General features: G+C 28.7%; 2 protein-coding genes and 1 non-coding gene across 3 annotated transcripts; all 3 read right to left on the bottom strand.

The window, feature by feature from the left end:
• Positions 1–1,402: 1,402 nt before the first annotated feature.
• On the bottom strand, positions 1,403–1,519 carry LOC112491122 (U5 spliceosomal RNA). The gene has a single exon (XR_003055428.3). It is a non-coding gene; the product is annotated as a U5 spliceosomal RNA (small nuclear RNA).
• Positions 1,520–3,300: 1,781 nt separating this feature from the next.
• Positions 3,301–4,986, bottom strand: LOC107413586 (3-ketoacyl-CoA synthase 19). Its single transcript, XM_016021576.4, has one exon. The coding sequence runs from the start codon at positions 4,862–4,864 to the stop codon at positions 3,464–3,466; it is 1,401 nt and encodes a 466-aa protein (XP_015877062.3). The 5' UTR covers positions 4,865–4,986; the 3' UTR covers positions 3,301–3,463.
• Positions 4,987–23,310: 18,324 nt separating this feature from the next.
• Positions 23,311–24,963, bottom strand: LOC107413576 (3-ketoacyl-CoA synthase 19). Its single transcript, XM_016021561.4, has one exon. The coding sequence runs from the start codon at positions 24,838–24,840 to the stop codon at positions 23,446–23,448; it is 1,395 nt and encodes a 464-aa protein (XP_015877047.3). The 5' UTR covers positions 24,841–24,963; the 3' UTR covers positions 23,311–23,445.
• Positions 24,964–25,392: the final 429 nt, after the last annotated feature.

Below are 25,392 nucleotides of genomic sequence, written 5' to 3'. Positions count from 1 at the left end.
AATTAAACTAACCAATTAAGGGAATCCAATGCAAAAGACACAATAGACTGGGGAGGGGAAGGAATGTTCCCCTAAAAGAGCTCACATGTTGAGAGCAAAGCCCATAGCTTTGATTTGTAGAATTTTATTTTATTGCAGCTATTCTTTGCTTTCATTTGTGCTCTTCACTTCCCCTAAAAAAAAATAATAATAAAAAATAAAAATATTATATTATGTAACATTTACCCCATATATTCTGTATCACGATTGATAAAGAATCTATAATATTGTTCAAAATGTGATTTGTGCTTGATGAGACGATCGTTTTGCCCATTTTGTTTCTGATTGATGTACGTGGGCCTTTATCTCAAAGTTTTCAGGTTGGGCCTTATTAAAAGTCCTCTTGGGCTAGAAACTATAAATAAACTAAAGCCCAACACCATTGCGTCCATTTCCCCCACTCAATGGATGAGCAATAACCAAGCCACTTATCTCATGAAGAAAACATGAGTTTCTGTTGCCATCCCAGCGATAAAAAAAAACTTGAGTTTTCAACTGTATTTTATGCAAATTCACCGCACTTTGAAGATTTTAAAATATAAAAGTTATTTGATCTCCAATAGAAACTTAGTTTTGAACTGAGAATCTACCTGTCCATGGACATTAAAGTTTGCAGAGTGCAAATATGTAGCAGCAAATTTTTCATTGTTTTAAAAAAATCCTGGAAAAGTTTAAGCTACAGAAATACAAGGTGGGTAAAGTACAATAATTGGTCTGCTATAGATTTAAATCTGCATTGAATCTCATAGCTAAAGAAAGCTAAATAGACTACGTGTTGCAGTATATGAAGTTATTGTTCTTAGAGCACTAGTGGGTTATTTATTTATTATAATTATTATGAAATAGTAATGGGTTATTGAAAGTTAACTTATCCTTCATAATTTTCTCGTTCCTATGAGGAAAATGGTTCTCTGTTTTCCTCCCCAAAATTAGAAAATTTCACCACAAAAGATTTTGAATTTAACAGTCTTGAGTTTTATTATACTTAACATGCAAGATGGGTTTCTATTGTAGTACAAGTTGAATATTAATGAAAGTGTAAAGTTTGAATTTCTAAATTGAAAAATATTAGGAGCATCACCAGCGGTGGTGGGCTCTATGCCAATGTGTCAATTACTAATATGTTTGCGGTAATGATTCACTTTCTCATGGGTTTTTTGGTATTTTAGTTTTAAAATGTCATTCTTAGTGTTAAAAGGTAAAAAATGATTTAAAATGCCTCCAATCAACCATAACCATAGTTAATTGGCAGCTAATACAAAATCTAAATTTCTTACAATTTAATTCTAGAAGCAAAAATCTAAATGATTTTTAATAAAATTTTAGTGAATATAAAACCGAAATATTGAACTCAAATTAGTGGAGGTACTCAATACGAGCACCTCTCCAAATATAGGCGTATGCCGCTAAGAGTGGCGCGCACACGGTATTCTTTAGTAAAAGGCGAAAGAATAGTTCGCTCTGTGCTCACCACACGGCTCCGTATGTATTAAAGCGCGTCTGCTGCTTTAATTTATAGCTGACAATGTGGTTTGCGTATTTTCTTTTCTTTGCTATGTGGGACTAAATAGTTCACTTTTTAGCGTATATTTTCAGTCTTGTGCAAAATGGATCTTTCCCAGACATCTTATTTTACTCAGATTATAGTCCTTAAATATTGCTCTATCACAGAGGACCTTGCCTTCTCCTTAGCCATAACCCACATGCACGGTTTTTCTCCCACAATATGTAATGTCTACCCCACCATATTTGTTAGTTTATATGTCCCACAAATAATTACAATGTATGCTCATCTTAGTGAAATTCTCACTTATGTAGCTAGGTCCTGTGACCCCCCTGTATGTAAATTTTACGGTTGGAATTGTTCAACTAGTTTATTATCTTTCATTTCGGTTCCCAGAAGTAGGTATAAATATATATATATATATATATATACACACACATATATACGCGCATGAGTAGTTCTGCTACAGTGGATTTTCAGGAGCATGTTATTGTGGGGTATAAGTCCATTATGGCAAGTTATATATATCTTGTACATTCAAGTTGCAAGAAAAATTTAAATTCTTACTCAGTATGGTGATCAAAGATAGAAATGTTTACAATATTTTGGAAGAAATTGAAAGATATTTCTGAAAATTTATGGTGAAATGCTTACCCAACTAATAGCTAAGGCTCTTCATCGGATATATATAGTGAGTTTATTTTTTATGTTGTTAAAAGCAAATTATAATTTGCAGATACATAGATTTGTCATGGTTGCTAAAATCCCTTTTATATAATATAAAAACGGAAAAAAAAAAAAGGGGAATTAAGAAGAAAAAAATTCAAAAAAGAAAATTGAGCTCCGGGGCAGTTAATGAAGATAGCTCCAGGAAATTTACCAGAAAGCAGATAGCTCAATGAAAGTTAATTAATGAAGATGGCTTTCAGATCCAGAGTAGATGTGATTGGACCGTACGATCACATAAAATAGATAAATGAACCAAGTCGTGGTTGAGAAATTAGCATAATAGTGAAATTGATGGTCATAATAGTGAGAATTTATTGTGCATCAGAGGTAAGTCGTACTCTCATGATCAATAAATATTTGACAGGGTAGGTTTGGAAATCCTCCCATGCCCAGCTCAAAGGAGAAAACGAAAAAAAAAATAAATAAATCAAATAAAATAAAAATCATAGTAATTTTGTGATGTTTTAAATGGCAACTGGAGTTAACGCCATTGAGATAGGCATAATGTGTTATAGGAAACAATACTCATCTGATGTTGGTGATTTGGCAGTAGACTGTGGGTAATAACCGGATATATATAATTTTTCGACGAAGCATATTAGACTTCTATTATCCATCATAGCGGCCACACTAAACTTATAATTAGCGACTATCAAAATTGGTAATATGTGTATCACCTATTACAAAACAAGTATACGAATCCACTGTAGCATCATATAGGTAGAAATTTGAAAACAAGATCTACAATTTTGATAGTTACTTAAATATTTGTTAGCTGTGGCCAGTTTGTAACTGATAAGTAACATGAGCTAGAATTATGAAAAGAGTACTCAATATTTAAACAAACAATATACTATATGAGGAGAAGTTGATCATAGGAGACCCAATTGCTTCTAGCAGCACGTACTGCATAAAGCATTTTTAGGTTTAACCAAGCGATAAAGCCATTAAATAAAAATAATAATAATAATCATAAAAAGGAAAACACGTACTGCACAAAGTTCCAATTTTTAAGTGAAAATGAGATATATATATATATATATATATATATATATATATGTGAAACAATCTTTATATCTCAAAACTTCGCTCAACAAATTTTGATGAAATATTCCAGAACATTAATGATAATTAAAAGAAACTTAATTAAAAACTTCTTAATGATAATGATCAGCTTCTAGCCCAGTGCCACTACTCCATCCGAACGAAACTTAGATATTCATCGTTGAGCCAACTATACTTCTCCATGAAAGGATTCACTAAAGAAGTTGGAGGGTAACTATCTATGCAATCCTTCCACACATTAGCATCATCCAAATCCTGCATCACTTCCCACACGCAGTTGTTGCATTTGAAACCTGCTCCGAAGCTAATCATCAAAATCCTATCTCCTTTCCTAAGCCTCTTTTTAGCCTCCATGTATCCCAAAACATACCAAAATCCACCAGCCGATGTATTACCAAACCTGTGAAGTGCCATTCGTGATGGTTCAAGATCATAATCACTAAGCTCCAAGCTCTTACCAACACCATCGATGACGGCCCTACCACCGGGATGGATACAAAAGTGTTCGACGGCGGATTTGAAATTCAGCCCAATTCCCATTGTCTCAACTAATGCCGAGCTCTTAGTTTTACTGCTTTTCCTCAGCAAGGGGTAGTAGTGAAGTAATTCTTTCAATGGAAACATTTTGGGTACTAAAACATGGAGGTTTAGTGTAAAAGCTTTAGCTGCTGCTTTGGTGAGGCTTTTTGTGAGTCGAAAACCTCTGTAACCATCATCATCTTCTACTTGTATGCAACATTGGTAAGCTTCATCATTCGAGCCGAAATGGGTTCGAGCTAAGCATTTCAGTTTCAAAATCGCTTGGTGTTTTAGACTTTCGTTGTTGGTGAACAACATGGAGCATCCACCAATCCGGAACAAACAGTTGGAGAGGATCATTGCCTTTTCTTTCCCACAGTACCAATTCGGACCCATTGATTCCGTGCTCACAACAATGGCGTACGAGTTGGTGTTTTTGTAAGCTTTGAACAATTGGTGGACAAGATCAATGGCAATGAGACTCGCACTGCAACCCATCCCAGAGAGGTTGAAGGACTTGATGTTGTCTTTCATCTTGTATCGGTTGATGATCCGAGATGTCAGAGAAGGTGCGGGAGAGAACAAGGAGACATTGACGACGAGCATATCGATCTGCGACGGGGAAATTTTCGTCTTCGAAAAGAGATTGTCCAGTGTTTGGAAGATGATCTCGTCCATCTCGTATAATGCATCATCGTGCGTTGGACAATTCTCTCGTCCTTCCATGACGATCTTCGGACAGTATGTCTCTTCGCCGATGCCTGAACTGACAATCGTTTTCAAGAGGAATCTGTACTCTTCGAGCCCCAGATTCTTATTCCTAAAGATGATTTTCGCGCTGGCGTCGGTGTTCAATTTCCTATCTTCCGAAGCTTTAAAGCATTCATATGCTAACATGTAGCAGGGTTGGTCTTTCCAGTACTGAAGAACCAGGCTCCAGATCAGGTAGGTGAAAGAATAACATACAAATACTATTAGACCCAATATTGCCATGGAAAAAAGCTCCATGGCAAGAGATATCGAAATCTCTATTTTATACTTCAAATATTAACTATGTTATGTGCATCTTTATATATATATATATATATATATATAGAGAGAGAGAGAGAGAGAGAGAGAGAGAGAGAGAGGCTGAGTAGAAATGTGCCTGGTTGTTAAATTGATGGCACTGTCATCTAACATATAAACAGATTGATGGCGCCAGTTAAGTTGATGGGCAAAGTTGGTTTAATGATTATGCCAAAATTAGACATCACATCATACAAATATTGGTATCATGTATTGCCCGATAATCTGGACAAAATTTTTCAGGGTTAAAGAATGATTATATAGAAATTTATAGTAAGAATTTCTTGAGAAATATTACAGAGTATAAACCTACATCTTTCAACAATAACACCTTATTTAAATAATTTTTGATTTTCTAAAAATTAAAATGTAAACAGAGAAAGAGTAATCAATAAGATCAGGAGTTCTATATTACTTATTAATTATTGGTTATTGATTCAATTTTTTTTAGAGTTAAATTGAATTTTTTTCTATGTGGGTGGTGAGCCTGCGAAGTTTTGAGGCTGTTACCATTCTATAACTACGTATTTACCAAAAAACGCACATAGCCATCTCTAAGCAAATGCTGTCTCTGTTGATCAATCTCTTTCTTAGATATTTGATTCTTCTTATAATTTTTTATACTTAGAACATCTCCAATGCTAAATCTCATTTTATCATTAAGATTTTTAAAATTTAACATTGATATAAGTCTACAATGATAAATGTTAATATCAAATTTTAAAATGAACTCTCCCCAAAAAAAAAAAAAAAAAAAAAAAAAAGCTAAAATATAGCATTGAGAAATATAAAAATTTTTATTTTATCAAATGTTTGAAATTTTGAATGTATGAATCCCACTATATTTTATCTTTTAACAATTAGAAATTCAAAACTACATTACTAAATAGTAAGGATCCCACAAATTTCATTATTATGGATCTACTATCAAAATTTACCAATCACACTTTTATGCCAAATTTAATTAATAAACTTTACAGCATACAAGCAATTTGCAATGCAATTGGAGGAGATGCTTTATTAGCTTTAGCATTTTCCAGCTACTTTAGCTCAGTCCGTACAATAAAAACATCAAGTACCCCTGCGATTTTGGCATAGCCATTAATTGGATGGAAAAGCAGCAGCTAGCAGCTACAATCAATCAAGTCCACAGAAATGGCGAATCAGCTGGATTTCCCACCGTTGGAATACATTTTTGCCCATGTCCAAGTTTTTGACCATCTTCTTTTTTATTTATTTTCTAATCATCCAATTTGTTACTTTATTTACAATTCAGTAATTTTGTTATATATAAATCATAAATGTGATCTCTAAAGGAGGAAGCTTAAAATAAATAAATAAAGCGCAACTTCTCTTCATAAAACTGGAAATTAAAGAGAGAAAGATTGAAAAGGATCAGGTCCTATCTTTTTTTTTTTTTTTTTCTATCAATGCATTTATCAGGACCTATCTCTTTTTTTTATTTTTTTCTTTCAATGCATTTTATATAGATTTGGTTCATAATGAGCTGCTTCATGTAGTACACAATTGGCCTTGCTGGGAGTGCGCTACACCATTGGTGTTGTTCGTCATAATCTGGAGGGATTTGAAATGGTAAAACCCCGAGAACAGAGTTGTACGTAGAGAGGGAAATACTACGTGGCTACCATACACAATCCATCTCAACCAAATAATAACGCATAATTTAAATATTTATTAAATTAAAAAAAAAAATTACATTGAAAAAAAAATAAATAAAAAAAGCAACCCGTGGGATTTACTAGTTTTCATTAATTAGTGATTGATTTAATTTTTTAAAATTTGACATATCAAACCTACGTATATAATAATAATAATAATATGTTTAGAATCAACTTAACAAATCAAAAATTGATAGCATTTTTTTAATTAATAATTTAATATTAAAATTTTAGTTATAAATAGTAAATTTAGTACTTATCATGTTTTTATGTGTTCAACATAAAATAAAAATTATATTTTTAATGTATATCAAAACTGCACGTATACTCATATAATTGATCTCTTTAGTAATGCTGTATATGTTATCCTCATCAAGATAAACAAAGAATCAACAAATCACAGGACTTGGTAAAAAACAACAAATCTCATGAATTTCGTTTTTTTTTTTTTCTTCTATTAATATTGTATTATATCAATATTACTTAGGTTATGATTAACAAATATTATTGATCAGTTAATCAAAATCATGTATGTGTCCATGCTGGAATATTTACAATCCTTCCATTTGTTCGCATGGAGATGAACATATTTTAACACCGCTTTTTAATCCTTCGATGTCCACGTTCTAACCCTATGCTCCTTGAAAATTAACCATACATAAGATGGAAAAAGGTTAATTACACAATACTGTTTTGAATTATTATATATTTTTTTGCATTTTAAACCCAAATAAAAAATGAAATAAAATAAAAACGAAAATAAAAGTCAAATTGTCCTCCAAACTATTGTTTTATTTCTCACAATAGTCCAATTATGTGGTTTTGTCTTATAAATTTTGGCAAAATCAGAGGTACATCACATAAAAAATGAAATAAAATAAAATACTTTTTTTTTGTGGGACATAAATAAGATACTTTCTCGAGTTACATTAATTGAGTATGGTAAATAAAAAGTTTGCTCTTGCAATTTTAGATGAAATTACCAAAGACCCCAAATTTTAATCTTACCCCTACAACCACTGAACCCAATCCGATACCACTGTCGAGGCGGTGTTGGATCTGAAGGACGGTTAAACGATTTTGAGCTTCATGTAAGAAATATACGCAATATGCAACTTGGAATATGGTTTTGTAATCCAAAGCGAAGAAATTGAAGAAAAACAATCAAGATTTGCTCATTCGATTCTTTGACTGGGGGAATAAGAAGAGCACAATGCATAAAGCATAAAAGCAGGAATGGAAATTCCAGAGAACAAACACCTCGAGTATGCACTTCCATACATCCGTGGAATTGGGTGAAACAGAGTTCATCAAATTCTATCTCTTCTCTGCCAAGGACGGTGTGGGTTGGCACATAGCAGCATGCAGTGTCCGACAGTATGTCATTGACGATGACTAAGAAGGAATAGTTAAGAGGTTTGGGTCTTTTGGTAACTTCGTATGAGCATGGACAGCGTAGAGTCCAAATGGTAGTACAAATAGAACTTGCCATCCTTATAATTTTATGAGAAAATGCTTATTGGATTAAAACGACAAAAAAAATAATAATTCAAAGAGTAATGTGAAACTTTTTTAGTGGTTGGGGGGCTGGATAAGGTGGACCTAAATATATTCAACCTCAAGGAAAATGATCTCTACATTTTCAAATTAGCGTACAAATATTAAAATTGCATAATTTTTAATAATAATTTGACAAATTGAAACTTTTTTTTTTTTTTTGGGTTTATTCAATGAGGTTGGGAATTCAAACTCAAGTTGTTTGTTGACTGAAAAAAACTCAAGTTGTTTGTATAATAAGAGATTGGCAAAATCCTTAAGGGATAGACTCATGTCATTAATTAGCATTTGAACTTCTCGTCTATGTATAACTCTCCACCAATCCATGCATATATTTTTTTTTTAACTTACTTTAATTTTTGTTCTCCATTGTCTCGTTTAGGACTCCAATGAACAATAATGTGACTACACACTAGCTCACACCGTTGTCACGGTCTGATTTTGCAGCTCACTTGGGCTTGGATGACGGATATGGGCCATTATTGATGAAATATTCATACAAATAATCCTTATGAAGCCCTTTTCGGTTTCTTTGTAGGCCTGGCCGAACACAAGCCTGCCTTAAAAGTGTCCTAGGTGAGGTTTAGTAAAGTGTCCTTGGTTGGCTTCAAATTTTTAAATTTTTGTTTTTTTATCTAATTATGTATAATTTTTTTGCCTTAAATATTTATTAATAGTAAAGTGTGTAAGATATCTAAAATAATTTTAAATTTGGAAAAGAAAAAAAAAAACAAATACAATTTGAAATTATGTGACAACCAGTGTAGACGGACGCAAGAGTTACTGACAAATTAGCTGATGACTAATCCCATACCATTCAGGTATAGAATGAGAAACGATTCGAATATAAAGATACTAAGACTGTTCCAAAACAGTTGGATTAAGGATTTGAAAAAACTTCAAATGAGAGTGATCAAAGGATGAGTGACCTCTTAGGAATGTGTAAATAAAAAAGCCTTATACTGAGTGCGATAGAGACGGAGTGTCACTAAATAGGAGATAGTATCAGCAAAAAGTAACAAGTTTTAGGAAGCTCTAAACAAAGAAACCTTATACTGAGTGAGATGGAATCAGAGCGTTAATGAAAAAGGGATAGCAATGGAGGCAAATAAGGAATATAATATTAGCAAAGAGTAATAAATCTATCAATAAAGTATGGCAGAGTGTTACATTATGTTTAATTTCATGTTTATGGGATGGAGGTGGGGCGTTACTAAATAGGCGATGGCAATAGAGGCCAATAAGGGATATAATATCAACAAAAAGTGATAAATCAACTGTAACAACTCGTACCAAAATATCCTATCGTACAAATTTGATCAGGTTTGACCAAGTGAATAGTATATGGGTCCAAGTTAACTTTTTCAATGGTCAATATTTTTGGTTTGACTGATAAAAAGTTATGGTTTTGAAAATTTTTAAGCATAAGTTTTATATCTGTGTCCAAACCAGTCCTCAATTTTTATCTATTAGTGACTCAGAGCTCTATATAAGCCTCGGTAAGTATGCAAACAGGTAACCAATTTCCAAAATATCCATTTTATCCTTAAAATTTGAGAAATTATATCCTAGACCCGTGGGTCCCAATTGGATCGTTTTGACCCACGTCAAACCAGGTCATCACCATTTTTGCCCATTCTGGTCAACCACCACTTACACGCACTAGCCAAGAAGGAAGCCCACATTGAGGTGAGCTTAACCATGAAATTTCATAGTGAACAGCGGCCGGACGTGCCCAGATCTAGCCAGCGAATCGGCTGTGGCCGGCAATGTGGGTCACCAGATTTTTTCATTTTTCAGCATTTTAGGCCAACCCATAGACCATTTCTACCATTTTTGGATGCTCTAAGCTCATTTTCATGGTTATTTTGCCTAGATTCCTCACCGTTTGAGAGATACAATAATGGGAAGTTTGGCTGAAGCTTCAATCGAGTTTTTCGGCCACCGGAGGAACTTTTGGATCAAGGTGAGTATACTGCTGTGTTTCTTGTCTCTTGGGCTTTCCCTGGATATAAAGTTTTTGAATTTTGGAGGTTGTTTGATAATTTTTTCATTTTTGGGCTTATTAGTAAAATACCAGATAAATTGGGATTGTGTTTGGATAAAATTGATAAAATTGATTAAAATTGGAGTTGGATTAGTGAAATTGGATATTATTAGGACCTATTAAGAGGTTCAATTTCAAATATTAAGCTTCGGGTGAAAATCTCCAATTTTCGGTACTGGATCCTAAGGGTACGCAGTATAATTGGACAGATCAGTATTCAATTTGAGTAATTTTATAGTTGTACAAAATAATTTAAGATATTTGTGTTCACAAATCTCTTTGGTTTAGTTATTGGAGCCTGAGAAATATTTTTATTATATTACAGACACTCATGCTGATTCTAGAGGCAGACCTGCAGGGAAACAGAAGTGAGCATCTGCAGTACTGTGAGTGGTTATAATTCTTAAAATGTTTGGGTATATAGAATAATATAGTTTAGATATTTTATTTATATACCAATTAATTAAAATGTTTGTTTTACGCATATATGAATATCTGCTTTTACCTATATGTGTTATCATTTTATGTGGATTTTAATAAGATTTTTAATGGTTTCTAACTTTGATGAATTTACAGTGAGCTTGTGAATTATGTTAATTATATATTCTTGTATTTGAATTGAAATTTTAAATCATTTCAGAAAATGATTGATTTGAGAAAGCAAATTGTAAACTTTATAATTTTAAGCATGTTCAAGTATTTCAAAATTTTATATACTTAAAATTGGTTTATGGTGAATATATTTCACTGTGATATTTTCGGTTTTAGTAGAAAATGATTATTTGAAAATTTTAAAATATTTAAATAAGCAAATAAATTTGAAAATTAAATAAGGACTTATGATATAATATTGTTCGGAAAAGTATTTGAGATATTACAAGATTGTTTTAAGGATACTGTATCGGTTATTTTTAATTAATGTACCATATAGTACCAAAATTTCAGTTTAGTATTATATTACAATGCGCTGGGTTTGCCACAGTACCATGAGATTGGTTTCACCCAACGGTTTATTATTGTCACGGACTGTAAGGTCAGGTTTAACCAACGGTTTAATATTGCCACAGTGCTGTGAGGTTGGTTTCACCCAACGATTTATTATTCCCACGGACCATGAGGTTGGGTTTATCTGACGATTTATTATTGTCACGATGCCGTAAGATTGAGGTCATCCCATAGGTTATTTATTATTATGGATCATAAGGTTGGGTACGTCCCAACGGTTTATTATTTTCTACGATGCCTTTAGATATTAAGTATCGTAAGGTGGGTATATCCCACAATTTACATTTTGTTACATCGAATTGTACATTATATATGTTTTGAGTATATTGATGGTTTTCAAATATTGTGGCTATTGCTGCACTTTTGTAATAATTTTGTAGAACTACGTTTTTAATATTTATGCTCAATTTTTACATCTTGATTAATGTATTTTATAATATTATATTGATTATTCACTTTATACCTTTTGAGCATTCATTTCATGACATTGAATTGGGGTACAAGTTTGGATTTTGTGAAATGATTTTTAAATGGGAAACTTTTCAAACGAGTGGAATGAGAGGTCTTAAGAGAAAAATTTTATGGAAATAAATTATTATTTTTCTATTATACTATGCCACTTATTTAGATTTCTTTATCCCATGTTTAATTGTTTTAAATTCGTTTCCTAGGCCTAGGCAGTTAGTAGCAGTCTATCTCGTGCACCGTTCGTTACTTTGTTCCCTCTACTACAGCAGCAATATCTATCCTTTCTTTATTATCTTTATCTTCCTGAACTTATTTACTACTTATTGTACTTCTAAATTTTGTCAACACTCTTAAAATGTTCTAACTTAAATATGGGACTCAGTAGAGACCATATTACTTATGTGTGTAGTTATGGCCTGTGGTACCTTAGGCCAATTGTGAACTTTTATATTGCTATGGATTTATTTATGTTTATATATTGAGTTATTATTAATATTGTTTCGGTTGTCCACGTTTTAAGGGAGGTTCCATTGGATATCTTTTAAGGATTGTCCAGTGGGACTTCACTAAGCAGGACTACCCAAAGATCCTGGAAGAATTCCTAGAATAGGTCCTGTCACAAGCCAATAAAGATAAATGGGGTGTTACATTATATTTAATTTTATGTTTATGTTTTCTTTATTAGCAATAGACAAAATTATACATCTCACATAGTTACAACTTGAAAAAATATATATATATATATATAGTTTTGATCTAGTAGGTTATTTAATTCACCTTGTGGTGCTAGATGTAAAACAAAATTAAATGGCAGTGTTATTTAAACAATTATATGAGAATTTAATTGACTTTTATTAAAGGATTCATTTTACCTTGTTAGATTTTTAGTATTAAAAAATAAAAATAAATATTTTAAATTAATATTATCATATATGATTTGACAATTCACTCCTAAAAAGCCAATAAAAAATTGAGCTAGATAGTTCATTAAACCATTACAGTACACACACATGCGCACGCGTGCGCGCACACACACATATAAACACCAACTTAAATTGTGTTTGAATTGGTAATTTTTTTTTTAATTTTATAGTAAATGTAAATGTTTAATAAATTCTAAATACCAATCATTTGATCTAAACTAATTATATACAATTAGAAAGAAAAAAGTTAAAAACCAAGCCGTTCATAATTTGAGTTTTGCTATTTGTTATTAATGATGATTTTCAACTTATGTATCAAGTTTTAAAATCTTGCTATTTGTCACCATTAATGACAAAATCATCATCTTATATAGAAAAATTTAATTAGTTCATCTAATTCTATATATTTTATTTTAAAACTCTAAAAGTAAATCATTTAATAGTAGCCATTTAAATTGCCATTTGACATATAAGTCACATTTATGATTATAATAATAATAAATAATATTTTTTTAAATTTTAATTGAAATATTTAATACTATTATTTGTTATAATAAAATTCATAGAATAAACCATTTAATGTTAATTATTTAAATTGTAATTTTGACATTTAAGTTCTATTAATAATTATTCAATAATAATAATAAATAATATTTCTCATAATTTTGTTGTTTTTATATATAGATTTTTAACATGGTGGTACAACTCCATAAGCACCTTACAACGTTAATAAATAAATAAAGGGCGCCTTAAATAAAGAAAAATTGTCATATCGATGCTACATAAGAAGATAATTACTAACATATATTGGTTTCCCCTTTTCATAACGTTTTTTTTTTTTTTTTTTGGAAAAAAAAGTCAAAATAAAAGTAAAAAAAGAAAAAAGGAAAGTGTAATGATATGGTTTATGGGCTGCCACATGTGAAGTTCTATTAATTATTTTATTTTTATTTTTAAATATTTTTTAAAACGCTTATGGAGTTACCATCTCAAATTTGGAGAGAGGATTTCCCTTAGGGAGAACTCAAGAAAAAGTATGAAACACCAAACAAATTTGGCTTGCCTTCTAGTGATGTGCAGGTATTCATAAATATGCATGCTAAATGTAAATGGAACTAAATTCAAACAATTATAAAAATTATAGACAATCTTCAATCCGGTTTTCTTTTTCTTTTTTTCATTTTGTGGTAAAGGTTGTTTTTTTTTTTTTTTTTTTTTTTTCATTTTGTGGTAAAGGACTTTAAAACAAACTTCTTTCGAACCAATATAAAAATAATAGAAATGATATGAAAATGACAATGAATTTGTAAAGATTGAAAAGCTAAGTACCCAAGAAATTATAATAGATTAATAGAATTAAAAAGAAATGCGAAGGAAATAACTTTCAAATAATAATATCTATTGATATAGAAATAAATGTAAACGATAACAAAATGACAATAAGGAAGGGAAAAACATTAATAGATCTACTAATCAAAATAAAATGAATTACAAATGTGAACAAACTTTGAAGCTAAGAACTATGGAGAAATGAACAAAATTAAGCAAGAATTTGTGGAAAGCCTCTGACCAAGTGTTTGGTCTTGTAAAACTGTCTGAGAGAGTCACTTTCTTCTTGCTCAAGACCATCTTTTATAAACCTAGGAATCTCATGCTTCATAAGGCAAATCTTCCAAGATGAAGACAATCTAACGACTTTGATATCTTCAAATTCCTATATATGATGGTGGAGATGTTCCAATTAAAGCGTATTTTCCTTTTTGATTTTGGTCCACGACTTATCAATCAAATGTATCGATCCTTCAATTAAAAATTTGGTTAAAAATAATCAATGTAAATTTGGTCTAATTCAAGCCCTACTCCATAATCAACAATATTTCAAAATGTGATAGTGACCCTATTAGGTCCTTCGATTGTTCCACCAAAATTAAAATTGTTATTATTAATGATAATAACAATAATAATGGGAGAATTTTAATCAGAGACAAAATCATAATGTTGCAATTCCCAATATAATAATGAAAATTAATGTCTTCGAAGATTTATCTTGATCTTTGAAAAGGTCGTTCAACAAAAGTAGGACAGTTTTTGAACATCTATAATAATGATTATAAATTGTTTATATGCTATGGAAATTGGTCTTGTTTAAATCTAAGTAGTATAAATGTATAGTTAATTTTAAAATTATTCTCCAATTTATATAATATATAAAAGTAAGATAGTGAGCAAAAATTTTTGCCACATGTCATTCTTTATATTCATTCTGTTTTTTTCCAAAAGCATTAAAAAATAAAATTGTCTAAATATTCTACAATCTTAGAATTATTAACATATATCATCTTTATATTTATTTTATTTCCTTCCAAAAGGCATTACAAAAAAATTAAAATCCAAAAATAAAATTATTTAAAAATTTACAATCTTAATAAAATTTGAAAGGAATAATTTGATCTTAATTTTTGAAAATTTTTCATAACGTGTGGGCATTATCAAGACTTGACTATAAATCCTTGCAATAACGTGTATAACGGTTTTACATAATTTATATAAATAATATCTCCACAGATAATTTACATAAATAATATTTCCATAAATAAAAATTCTATAATTTTCATAAAGCTTGAAAGGAAAATTTTGAAGTTGATTTTTAAAAATTTCCATAATATGTGGGTACAAAAATTTTATTTTTGGTAATGGAATGAAACTTGGCAAGAGGAATTTTTTCTGCTTATTTGGTTTCTTTTTGAATTTTTTAAAGATAAGATAAAATATATATATAATAAAAAATATTTTTATTACTAAAAATATTTTACACAAAAACTTCATACACTAATATATATTTATATATGAATATACAATAAATGTGCAATAAATGTAACTTTATTGTAAAATAATAAAATCAATATATGATAATTAATAATGAGATTAGTCTTTTCTATTAGAAATTTAAAATGGATAATACATTTTTGTTCAATATTTTTCAAAAGGCATTCAAAATGTAATATTATATATATATATATACATACATATAATGTGGAGCAATATAAAATCGATTTTATATCAAATGTGAATTTCATATTTAAAAATATAATTGAATATTTTTTAATTTTGGGTTTAGGGTTTAAATTAACGTAAATTTTTTTTGGTAACTATACAATGTAATGAAAATTATATAATATTAATAACCACTAATCTGATTTGTAATATGACTAAGTTGATTTTTTTGATCTTATTCAATTTTGAATTTTGATTGTTATCCCATGGTAATTTTATTTTATTAACAAGAATGATAATATTATTAAATAATTATTCTACTATTAATGATAATATTATTAAATAATGATTTTACTATCTAATTATTTTTATAATTATATTATTATATTTGTGAATATAAAAAAATGAATAAACTTGAACTATAATAAAATTTATTAAATTTAAATTTAAACTGAAAAATTAATAATTATCTATAATTTTAATATCAATATAAAAGATAATTGAATATTTTTCAAGAAAATATATCAAGGTATGGTTTTTATTAATTATAAATTTATATATCTATACAGTATTTGATTAATATCTATAAAGGTAAGATATTCGATATATGGTACAAATAATTGTAAATAGAAATAGAAATAGAAAATAATTGTTTTATTAAGAACATTTTAAATATACATGAAAGCAAATATCCTAAAATTAAAAAAAATATACATATTAGATAACGGAAGAGATTTATGGGAATACAATTATTATATTTAAATCAAATTTTTTATCCAATCAAATTAAATCTCTTATATGGAAAAATAAGTATATTTTCAAATTTATATATTGATGGAAAGTTAAAGATATATTTTAAAATATAAATTTCAAGAATCAAAATTTAAAAGTCAAAAATTGAATTAAAAAAATTGAAATTCAAAATGATGTTTTTATCGAAAAGTCTCACAACTCTTTAAATAGAGGGAAAAATAAAGGGAGAAACCAAAAAAGAAAAGATGTTGGAAAAATAGTTGAAAAAGATTAAAAACACATAGAAGAAAAAGTCAAATAAAAAAAAAAGGAAAAAAGGAAAGTATAGAAAAAAAATATTGGCATAATAATTGATGTTATGTGAAAGTCTCATGTTATAGACGTTATAGACGAAGATTTTCTAATATAAAATTTTATTTTAAAATTATTTGCCAATATTTTAGATGCAATTGAATATGATGAATTTGAATTGTTTAGTGAGTATAACATTGATTATGCAATTATTTATGTTTTTATAATTGAATTTTTTTGTCAATTTTATTGAAAATATAATTGAAAAGGTGGTTGTAAAAAAATAATGCTAAGCGCTAAGAATATTGTGGAAAGGCAAGCAAGTTCATTGATATTGTACTTCAAAACTAGAAGTTATTTTATCCATAATTATTTTAAATGTTAAATGATAATCTTATTTGCATATATTATTGGACGGTTTTTTATATATATTTATTTATTTTTTCAAATAATACAAACTTAAGTATATTTAGTAGATGAATTTAAATGTGAGATTAAAAGTTATCTAGAAGTAATTATCATACTTATTATCCCAAAAGATTCAAAAGTTATATTAATTTAAAATTTTTAAATTTTACATATATTCCAATTAAAAGTTTTATTTGTGAAATGCTATAATTTTTATTAATAATTATCGAAATCATCTATTGTGGTTACACTTCCCATGTATTGCATGGACTTAAAACAAGTATTAATATGCAGAAGATTATTTATGATTGTTAATTAATTATATATATTTTATAAAATATTTTTTTGAAAAAAGTGACTTTTAAGAAAAAAATTATTTCTAAAAAAACTTTAAAATATTTAACAAAACCTTGGGAAGTAGATATTCATTTTAAGAATGTCTAAGTTATATCAAATTGACATTTATTTTAGACATTACCATTAAAAAATAATTTTTTTAAAACATTGTCTATATTTTTTATATGTTATATTTATTTTCTCAATTTACATCTACATGGAAGGTGCTCTTGTACCAATGCTAAACCATGACCATCTTGGACATTATTCCCCTACTTTACACGTCAAAATTTTGATATTTGTAACAGAGCTTTCGTCCAACATTTTGTGCTAAATAAGTAGCAAAATTAATACCATGCGATCTACAGAAGTAGAAGGCCAAAAACGTGGTTTTCTTAAGAAATATTTGGAGAGCGTAGAAAAAAACCAAAAAAAGAAAAAAAAAAAAACCAAAAGATCAAAAGAAACTGTAAACGATGATCATCTTATGAGAGTAATAAGGAGAAAATCTCCAATGAAAAAAGGACAAAATTTTGAGAAGCTATTTATCAGCACTAACAGATTTCTCTTAGCACTGGTTAAATGTTAAATTCACTTAATTGTTAAGATGATTAACCCTCGTAAAATGTTTCTAGACTTTAATTTTAGTCCTGGAGTCCCGCATATGAGCCAATTTGAAATCATATATAAGTTCTCATATTTGTGTATTACACTCCAAAAAAAAAAAAAATAAATAAAATAAAATAAAAAGTCTTCATATTTGTGAGTGACGAGTAACATATTTTGAAAGTACTGGAAAATATTTTTGTCCAAGTGCAAAAAATTTTGCCTGACCTAAAGAAAAAGTACCATAAATTTTGAGAAAGCTATAGGAATAGCATTGAAAAATCTACCTTATTTATGGAGCCTAGAATTTTGCGGTGGTTACTTTGAGGGTGTTGATTGACCACATATATGATGGAATAAGAACTTATGACAGTAGTTGCATGCACATGAGAACCAGGTGTACTATTCACCCCAAAAAAAATGAAAAAAAAAAAAAAAAAACCGAAAGAGGAACCATGTGTATGGTCGCAATTGCATCAACATTTATACCCTCACAAACTATTTGAAACTTCATCACTGAAGGATAAGGGGTTCTTTTGTTTGCTTAATGCATGTTTTCTTCACCAAAAAAAGGATAAAGGAGGTAGTTCAATATCTCTATATTCAATTACTATACAATGGACTTTCATATTACCGTGGAGCTTTTGCTGTTATTTATTTATTCATATATTTTTTTATTATTATTCAAACTTAGGAGTTTATCCGTATTTAGTATTTAATTATAAAACTTATAAATATTTAAATGCAGTTAGAATTCATGATAATATTTTCTTCAATGGCTCTTTAAATCGATAATTTTTTTTTATCAATTTTAGTTGCCATTTAAGAAATATGTATATATATATACACTACTATATTCATTTAAAAATAAAAAATAAAAACTCCTTTTATGACTCTATTTAAAAATTTTATCAACTTGATATGGCCAAAAAAATTCTAAAAGGTTGATGTAGCAAGAAAGAAAAATACATTGTGATAAAGAGAGTGAAGTGTTCGTCAATCTAAATGTCTATTTAAGAGAGTTTTTTTTTTTTTTTTTTAACCAATAGCAATATTTGAAGGTAAAAAACTCTTTTGTTATAGAATAAAAATGTTTGATAAAAGTCATTAAGTATTTGTGATATAAAAAAATAGTATTTTAAACTATTTTAAATAAGTCCAAATTTTAATTTTTTTAGAAAAAAACTTCTTTTTTATTTTATATGAAAAGCCAATAAATATTTAATGCACCTTTTTATTTACAGTCAAATATTTATTAATTTTTTAATAAAAATTATTTTTCAAAAAAATTTATTATATAAATCTTTACGAACAAAAGTTTTATTTTTATTAGCTATACCAAACGAACACTAATTCAATAATGCAATCTTTATAAAAAATATATATTTTTCTTAAAAATAAAGGAAATAATAGATAAATACATGATTATTAATTGTTATTATTTTTTAAAAGAAAAACAATATATGCACATCACTAATTTTTTGAAATTTAGATAAAACCATTAAAGATAGATTTTTTTAGCTCAGTGTCCATTAAATCAACATTCATATCATATAGATTGGGAGCATTTCCAAACTTTATGCTAATTAAAGATGCTTTAATATCCATGCTTATAAATTTTTTATCACATCCCACCATAATTAAAATGTCCACATCATGATTAAAAAAAAAATATATATATATATATATATAGCAATAAAAGAACATCTTCAATAGTTCTTTCTATCCTTATATTTATTTTTGACACATCAAAAATTTATAGCCACTCAAGAAAAATATCTCCAGCAAGTCTATCTAAATACCCTATCAAAGATGATATAGCAAGAAAAAAACAGACACTCCCAAAATGATTTTTTACTTCTAGGTGATCTATAGATGTGAAGTTCCTTCAAAAACAAAATTTTCCTTAAAGAATCAATTTTTTTCTAAAAATTTAAAAAAAAATTAATGAAATATATATGATTAGTTAATAACTATAAATAGTCTATTGTGTATTACCATTTGAGAATAATATTAAAATTGATCTTATGTTTATAGTACATAAATTTAGATAAATATCAATTTTTGTACCACATAGGCAATGATCCATATTCATAGTATCTAATATATTCAACTTAAAAGCTATTTCTTACAAGCTAATATCAGGTGGAATGATTCTTTTATAAGCCTTGGACAATTTCAAAAACTTAAATTTAAAAATTAATAAATGATTTAATAAGATATTAAAATTTAACTTGAAAAAGTTAAATCCCAGATCCGATAAACCATAAATAAATTACAAATCTTAAACTTTAAAATAATTTAATAAGTAATAAAATAAATTCTAATAACAAAATTATTAAATCAATCTGAATTTGATTATATATAGTATATATTGTTGCCATACTAATAAATACATCACAGTGTATATTCATGAAATATTTGACTCGGCACATAGCTAGCAATATCTTCGTGAAGATTCTGTCCAAGAATGACTGTTTTGGCAAGAAAACGAGGGACCAGGCGAAAGGAGTGGTCAATATTTCTGGACAAGTCATTTATTATTGTTCTCCACCTTAGTAGTTGGAACTCTTTAATGCAAAATTTATTCACCCAAAAAAAGAAAAAAGAAAAAAAAAAGAGTCTTCCATGCATAAACTTAGTCTTACTCACACATAGGGGAGAAGCTGTCGGTCGTGGCAACATAGGAGACATGTACATATTATGTGTATGGTCCCACTATAATGGACATGTACACTCATCAAGACATAAGCATCTTTTAACACTAAAAGACCAATATATAATTTATGTGAAAAAAATAGTCTTTTCATGTTGAAAGATTGCCCTGCCTACCACGCATGCCACTGTAGCAAATTTATGTTTATAAATATTATATTTTTTATTTTTAAAATTTTTCGATTTAGATACTAAATTTTCAATTTATTTCAAATTGATTTAATTTCAATTGGGTTAAATAAATTAGTAATAGTTTTGCTCATAATTAATATCCTTTTTTTTTTCTTACAATCTATGCTGCTTTTGATCCATTATTAGAAACGAGTTTTTATATATAATTGTAACTAATTTGTTTGATAAAATTGAAGATTGAATTAATCTGCTACAAATTGAAAATTTTAAAATTTAATTTGTTATTTTTAAAAATTAAGGACATAAATTATAAAATTTACAAGTTAAACATATTAAAGTATATTTAACTATTGATTTTAATTTAATAAAATAACTATAAATGGGCATACCTTTGCAACTTTGCCTAATGGACCCATGCGCATCAATAAGACGATTCGTACATACATGTTTATGGTCCCATCTCTAGTTAAAATTTGTGTTTTATGAACCCATTTACTAGCACATTGATAGTTAAGTTCATTCAGATCTACTTCCGAGGTTTGAAAAGTTATCGCTTTAGCTCCCTTATGTTTAGAAAATTATTAATTAGGACTTTTGAAATTGATTTTTGTATTTTAACTCATAATAATGATTTGAAAATTTAGAGCCATATTTTCTCCTGTATTTATATTATATTTTTGATAGGAGGGTGATAAGATTTAAATCCAGATAAATAATAGCTTTTATTATTGAATTGTCTCTGCATAATGAGTCATATCAAGTAATTATAATATCTATATCACTTTATTAAATTAATCATTTGAAAATTTAGGACAATGTTTTCTTCTATATTTATATTATATTTTTGATAGGAAGGTGACAAGATTTAAATCTAAATAAATAATAGTTTTTATTATTGAATTATCTCTATATAATCAGCCATATCAAGTAATTATAATATTTATATCACTTTATTAAATTAAAATTCATCTTTAAAAAATATTGATCAATTATTATTTAAAATTTTAAAAAATATTAAATATCAACTTAATGGTATATTATAAAATAATATTTAGAAAAAACAAATATATAGAATCTAATAATTAATTAATAAATATAATTTTAAATGTTAAATTTTGATGAGTTGAAAAATAAAAAATTTATATTAATTCTGTATTAAACATAGAATTCCCAATTACATAATATTAAAAGGTAAAATATATACAATATCTTTATAAATTATGTATAATTGACCGAAATCCATTATAATGTGGGGCCACGTCCATTATAACAGGAAGACTTGTAGTTTATAATATTACGTGTATTCAATTGCTTGCTTTTAATCAGTACGAAAAGTAGTTCTTCTCCATGTGCGGAATTTATTACATAAATCCTAATATTTGGCTTTTAAAACTTTCTTATGGTAATTAGTTGCAAATTTAAATTGTTAAATTAGATCAAATATAGCTTAAGTGGTAAAGAATTAACCGGTAAAGAATTAACAACAAATTCTATAAATATATACATATGAAAATATTCTACTGGGCAAGGTGGGGCGAGTTATGTTGTTCAAATGTTACTTAATTACGTGTAATTCGAAATGAAAATTAAATATTACATGTTTTGCAGTGTTGGTTGGGCGACATGAAAAACAAGACATTGTCTAGTAGAAAATGATTATGTACATACATATAAAATTTTGCTACAATAAGTGCAGACCTAATTATATGCATTTTAAAAATAAAATATACACAATTATTCTATAAATTACATGTAATTGAATATTAATCACTTTCATAATATGGGAGCCATAAATCCATTATTATAGGGCTATATATATATATATATAGATTTTACATTGCTAGCATCCGCAAATTTTTAAATTATGGATATACATTAAAAATATCAATTTTTTAAAAAATCGTTATTCGCAAATTTAATTTATGAATGTAATCCATTATTATAGAGCTTTATATATATATATATAGATTTACATTGCTAGCATCCACAAAATTTTAAATTATAGATATACATTAAAAATGCTGATTTTTTAAAAAATCGTTATTTATAAGTAATCTCTTGATAACCTTTTTTTTTTTTTTTTCTAAAACCATTTTTTTTTCATACATACGCAAATTTAATTTATGAATCCATACTATATAAAAATAATATATTACATATATTTTTTCATACATATATATGTAATTTGATATGAGATATTTCAAAATTTAAACTCAAAACCTCCATCATATATAGTTCTAATATCATATTCAACTACCATATATAAATTCTAAAACTTTACATTTAATTTTAAGTTAGTAATAATTCAACAATTAATATATATTATGTACATCTATTGCGCCTTTGCGATAAGTTACAAAGTGTATATATATATATATATATATCATATAGAAATTAATATCATTCAAATAAAATCATATAAATTTCACTTTCACAAAAAATAAAAATACATTTCAGGTTCAAGATCAGATGTATCCTCATGGACATTGTTTTTCCGGCTATTGTTTAGTTACAATATTCCAAAATTGCAACAAATTATGAAAAAAGTTAAGAAAAATAGATTCCTCCATCATAACAAACAAAAATAAATAATCTCCCATTTATTAATTAGTCAAACCTAACAAAGCTCAAATACTCATCATTGATCCAACCATACTTCTCCACGTAAGGGTTTATCACATCTTTTGGAGGGTAATTTTCTATGCACTCTTTCCAAACATTCTTATCATCCAAATCTTTCACCACCTCCCAAACACAATTATTACATTCATAACCTGCTCCAAAGCTTATCATCAAAATCTTATCTCCTTTCTTTAACCTCTTCTTTGCTTCCATATAACCTAAAACATACCAAAGCCCACCTGATGAAGTATTACCAAACCTGTGAAGTGCCATTCTAACAGGTTCAAGGTCATACTCGTTCAGTCCTAAACCTTTACCGATCCCATTAATCACTGCATTTTCAGTTGGAGGCACACAAAAATGATCAATCCCAGCTTTAAGATTCAAGCCTCCTCTTGCTGCAGTTTCATGGCTAGGAATATTCGATTTCTTACTTTGACAAAAAAGAGAAAATGCAACATAGTAAATCAATTCCCTCAATGGTAAAACTCTACGTACTTGCATTTGGAGATTCATAGCGAGAGCTTTGGCTGCAACTTTTGCTATCTTTTTGGTGAGTCTGAAACCTCTTTGTCCGTGTTCATCTTCAACTTGTAAAGAGCATTCATATGCTTCATCGGACGAACCCCGGTGTGTTCTGATCACGCTTTTCAGTTTCAGTATAGCTCTGTTTTTCAAACTCGGCTTGTTCGTGAGAAGCATGGAGCATCCTCCTGATCGGTAGAGACAGTTGGCGAGTATCATCGGCTTTTCTTTGCCACAATACCAGTTCGGTCCCAGAGACTCCGAGCTGACGACGATGGCGTTGGAATTGCTGTACGTCTTGAACAAACGCTGGACGAGATCGATGGCGACGAGGCTGCCACTGCAGCCCATACCGGAGAGGTTGAACGTCTTGATATCGCCTCTCATTCTGTACCGGTTTACGATACGGGATGAGAGGGAAGGCATGGGAGAGAATAATGAGACATTGACGACGAGAATGTCGATCTGCGACGGAGGAATTTTCGTCTTTCTAAAGAGACCGTCGAGCGTGTCGAAGAATATGTCGTCCATCTCGGAAAGAGAGTCCACCTGAGAAGGGTTTTGTTCCCTTCCTTCGATGATGCTTCTCGGACCGTACGTTTCTTCGCCGAGTCCGGACTTGACCATGGTCTTGAGAAGGAATCTGTACTCTTCCAGACCGAGATTCTTGTTCCGAAGGATTATTTTGACGCAGGATTCTGTGTCGAGCTTTCTAGCTTCAGCGTCGGAGGGTTTGTAGCATTGATAGGCTAGCATGTAGCAGAATGAGTTTCTCCATTTTAGAAGCAAGTTGCAGAGATGGAAGATTGCATAGAGTAGTGGGATTAGAAAGATCAACATGAAAATGAACTCCATGGCCACAGAGAGAGTTTTTTCTTTTCTTTCTTTTTATTTTTTATTTATTTATTTATTTTTATTTTTTTGGGGTAATATGGAGAGAACTATTTATATATTTATATGTATATAATTTTGTGTTTAGTGAAGAAAGTTCTATACAAGTGTTATTTGGAAGTCCAAAGTCTCTTTTTATATACTAAAAAGTGAGTATAAAGAATTACTATGTACATAATCAATTAATAAATCCAGCCTGTTTATAGCAGTTGGTACTATAGTTTGCTAATGTAGGCCATAGAATATTAAATGGAGGGCCTAGACAATAAGTACACTTTTTAATAACTCTAAATTTAATGTAAATGATAAGCATAAGATAAAACCCACATGTTATTCATTCAGCATAAAATTAAACATATTTAACTCCTAATAAAACCCACACTTCATTCATTAAGATAAAACCCACACTTTATGCTAACTTACTTTTTTTAACCAAAGAGGAAAATTTTAACTCCAACCTACCTGATTGAATCCAAAACAATGATTATTATTAATAGGAGTTGCCATTTGAACCGT

This window comes from Ziziphus jujuba, chromosome 8 (assembly GCF_031755915.1).
Source record: "Ziziphus jujuba cultivar Dongzao chromosome 8, ASM3175591v1".
Taxonomy (NCBI): domain Eukaryota; kingdom Viridiplantae; phylum Streptophyta; class Magnoliopsida; order Rosales; family Rhamnaceae; genus Ziziphus; species Ziziphus jujuba.
Note: the sequence above shows the minus strand (reverse complement) of the source record. Positions and strands in the feature narration are given on the sequence as shown.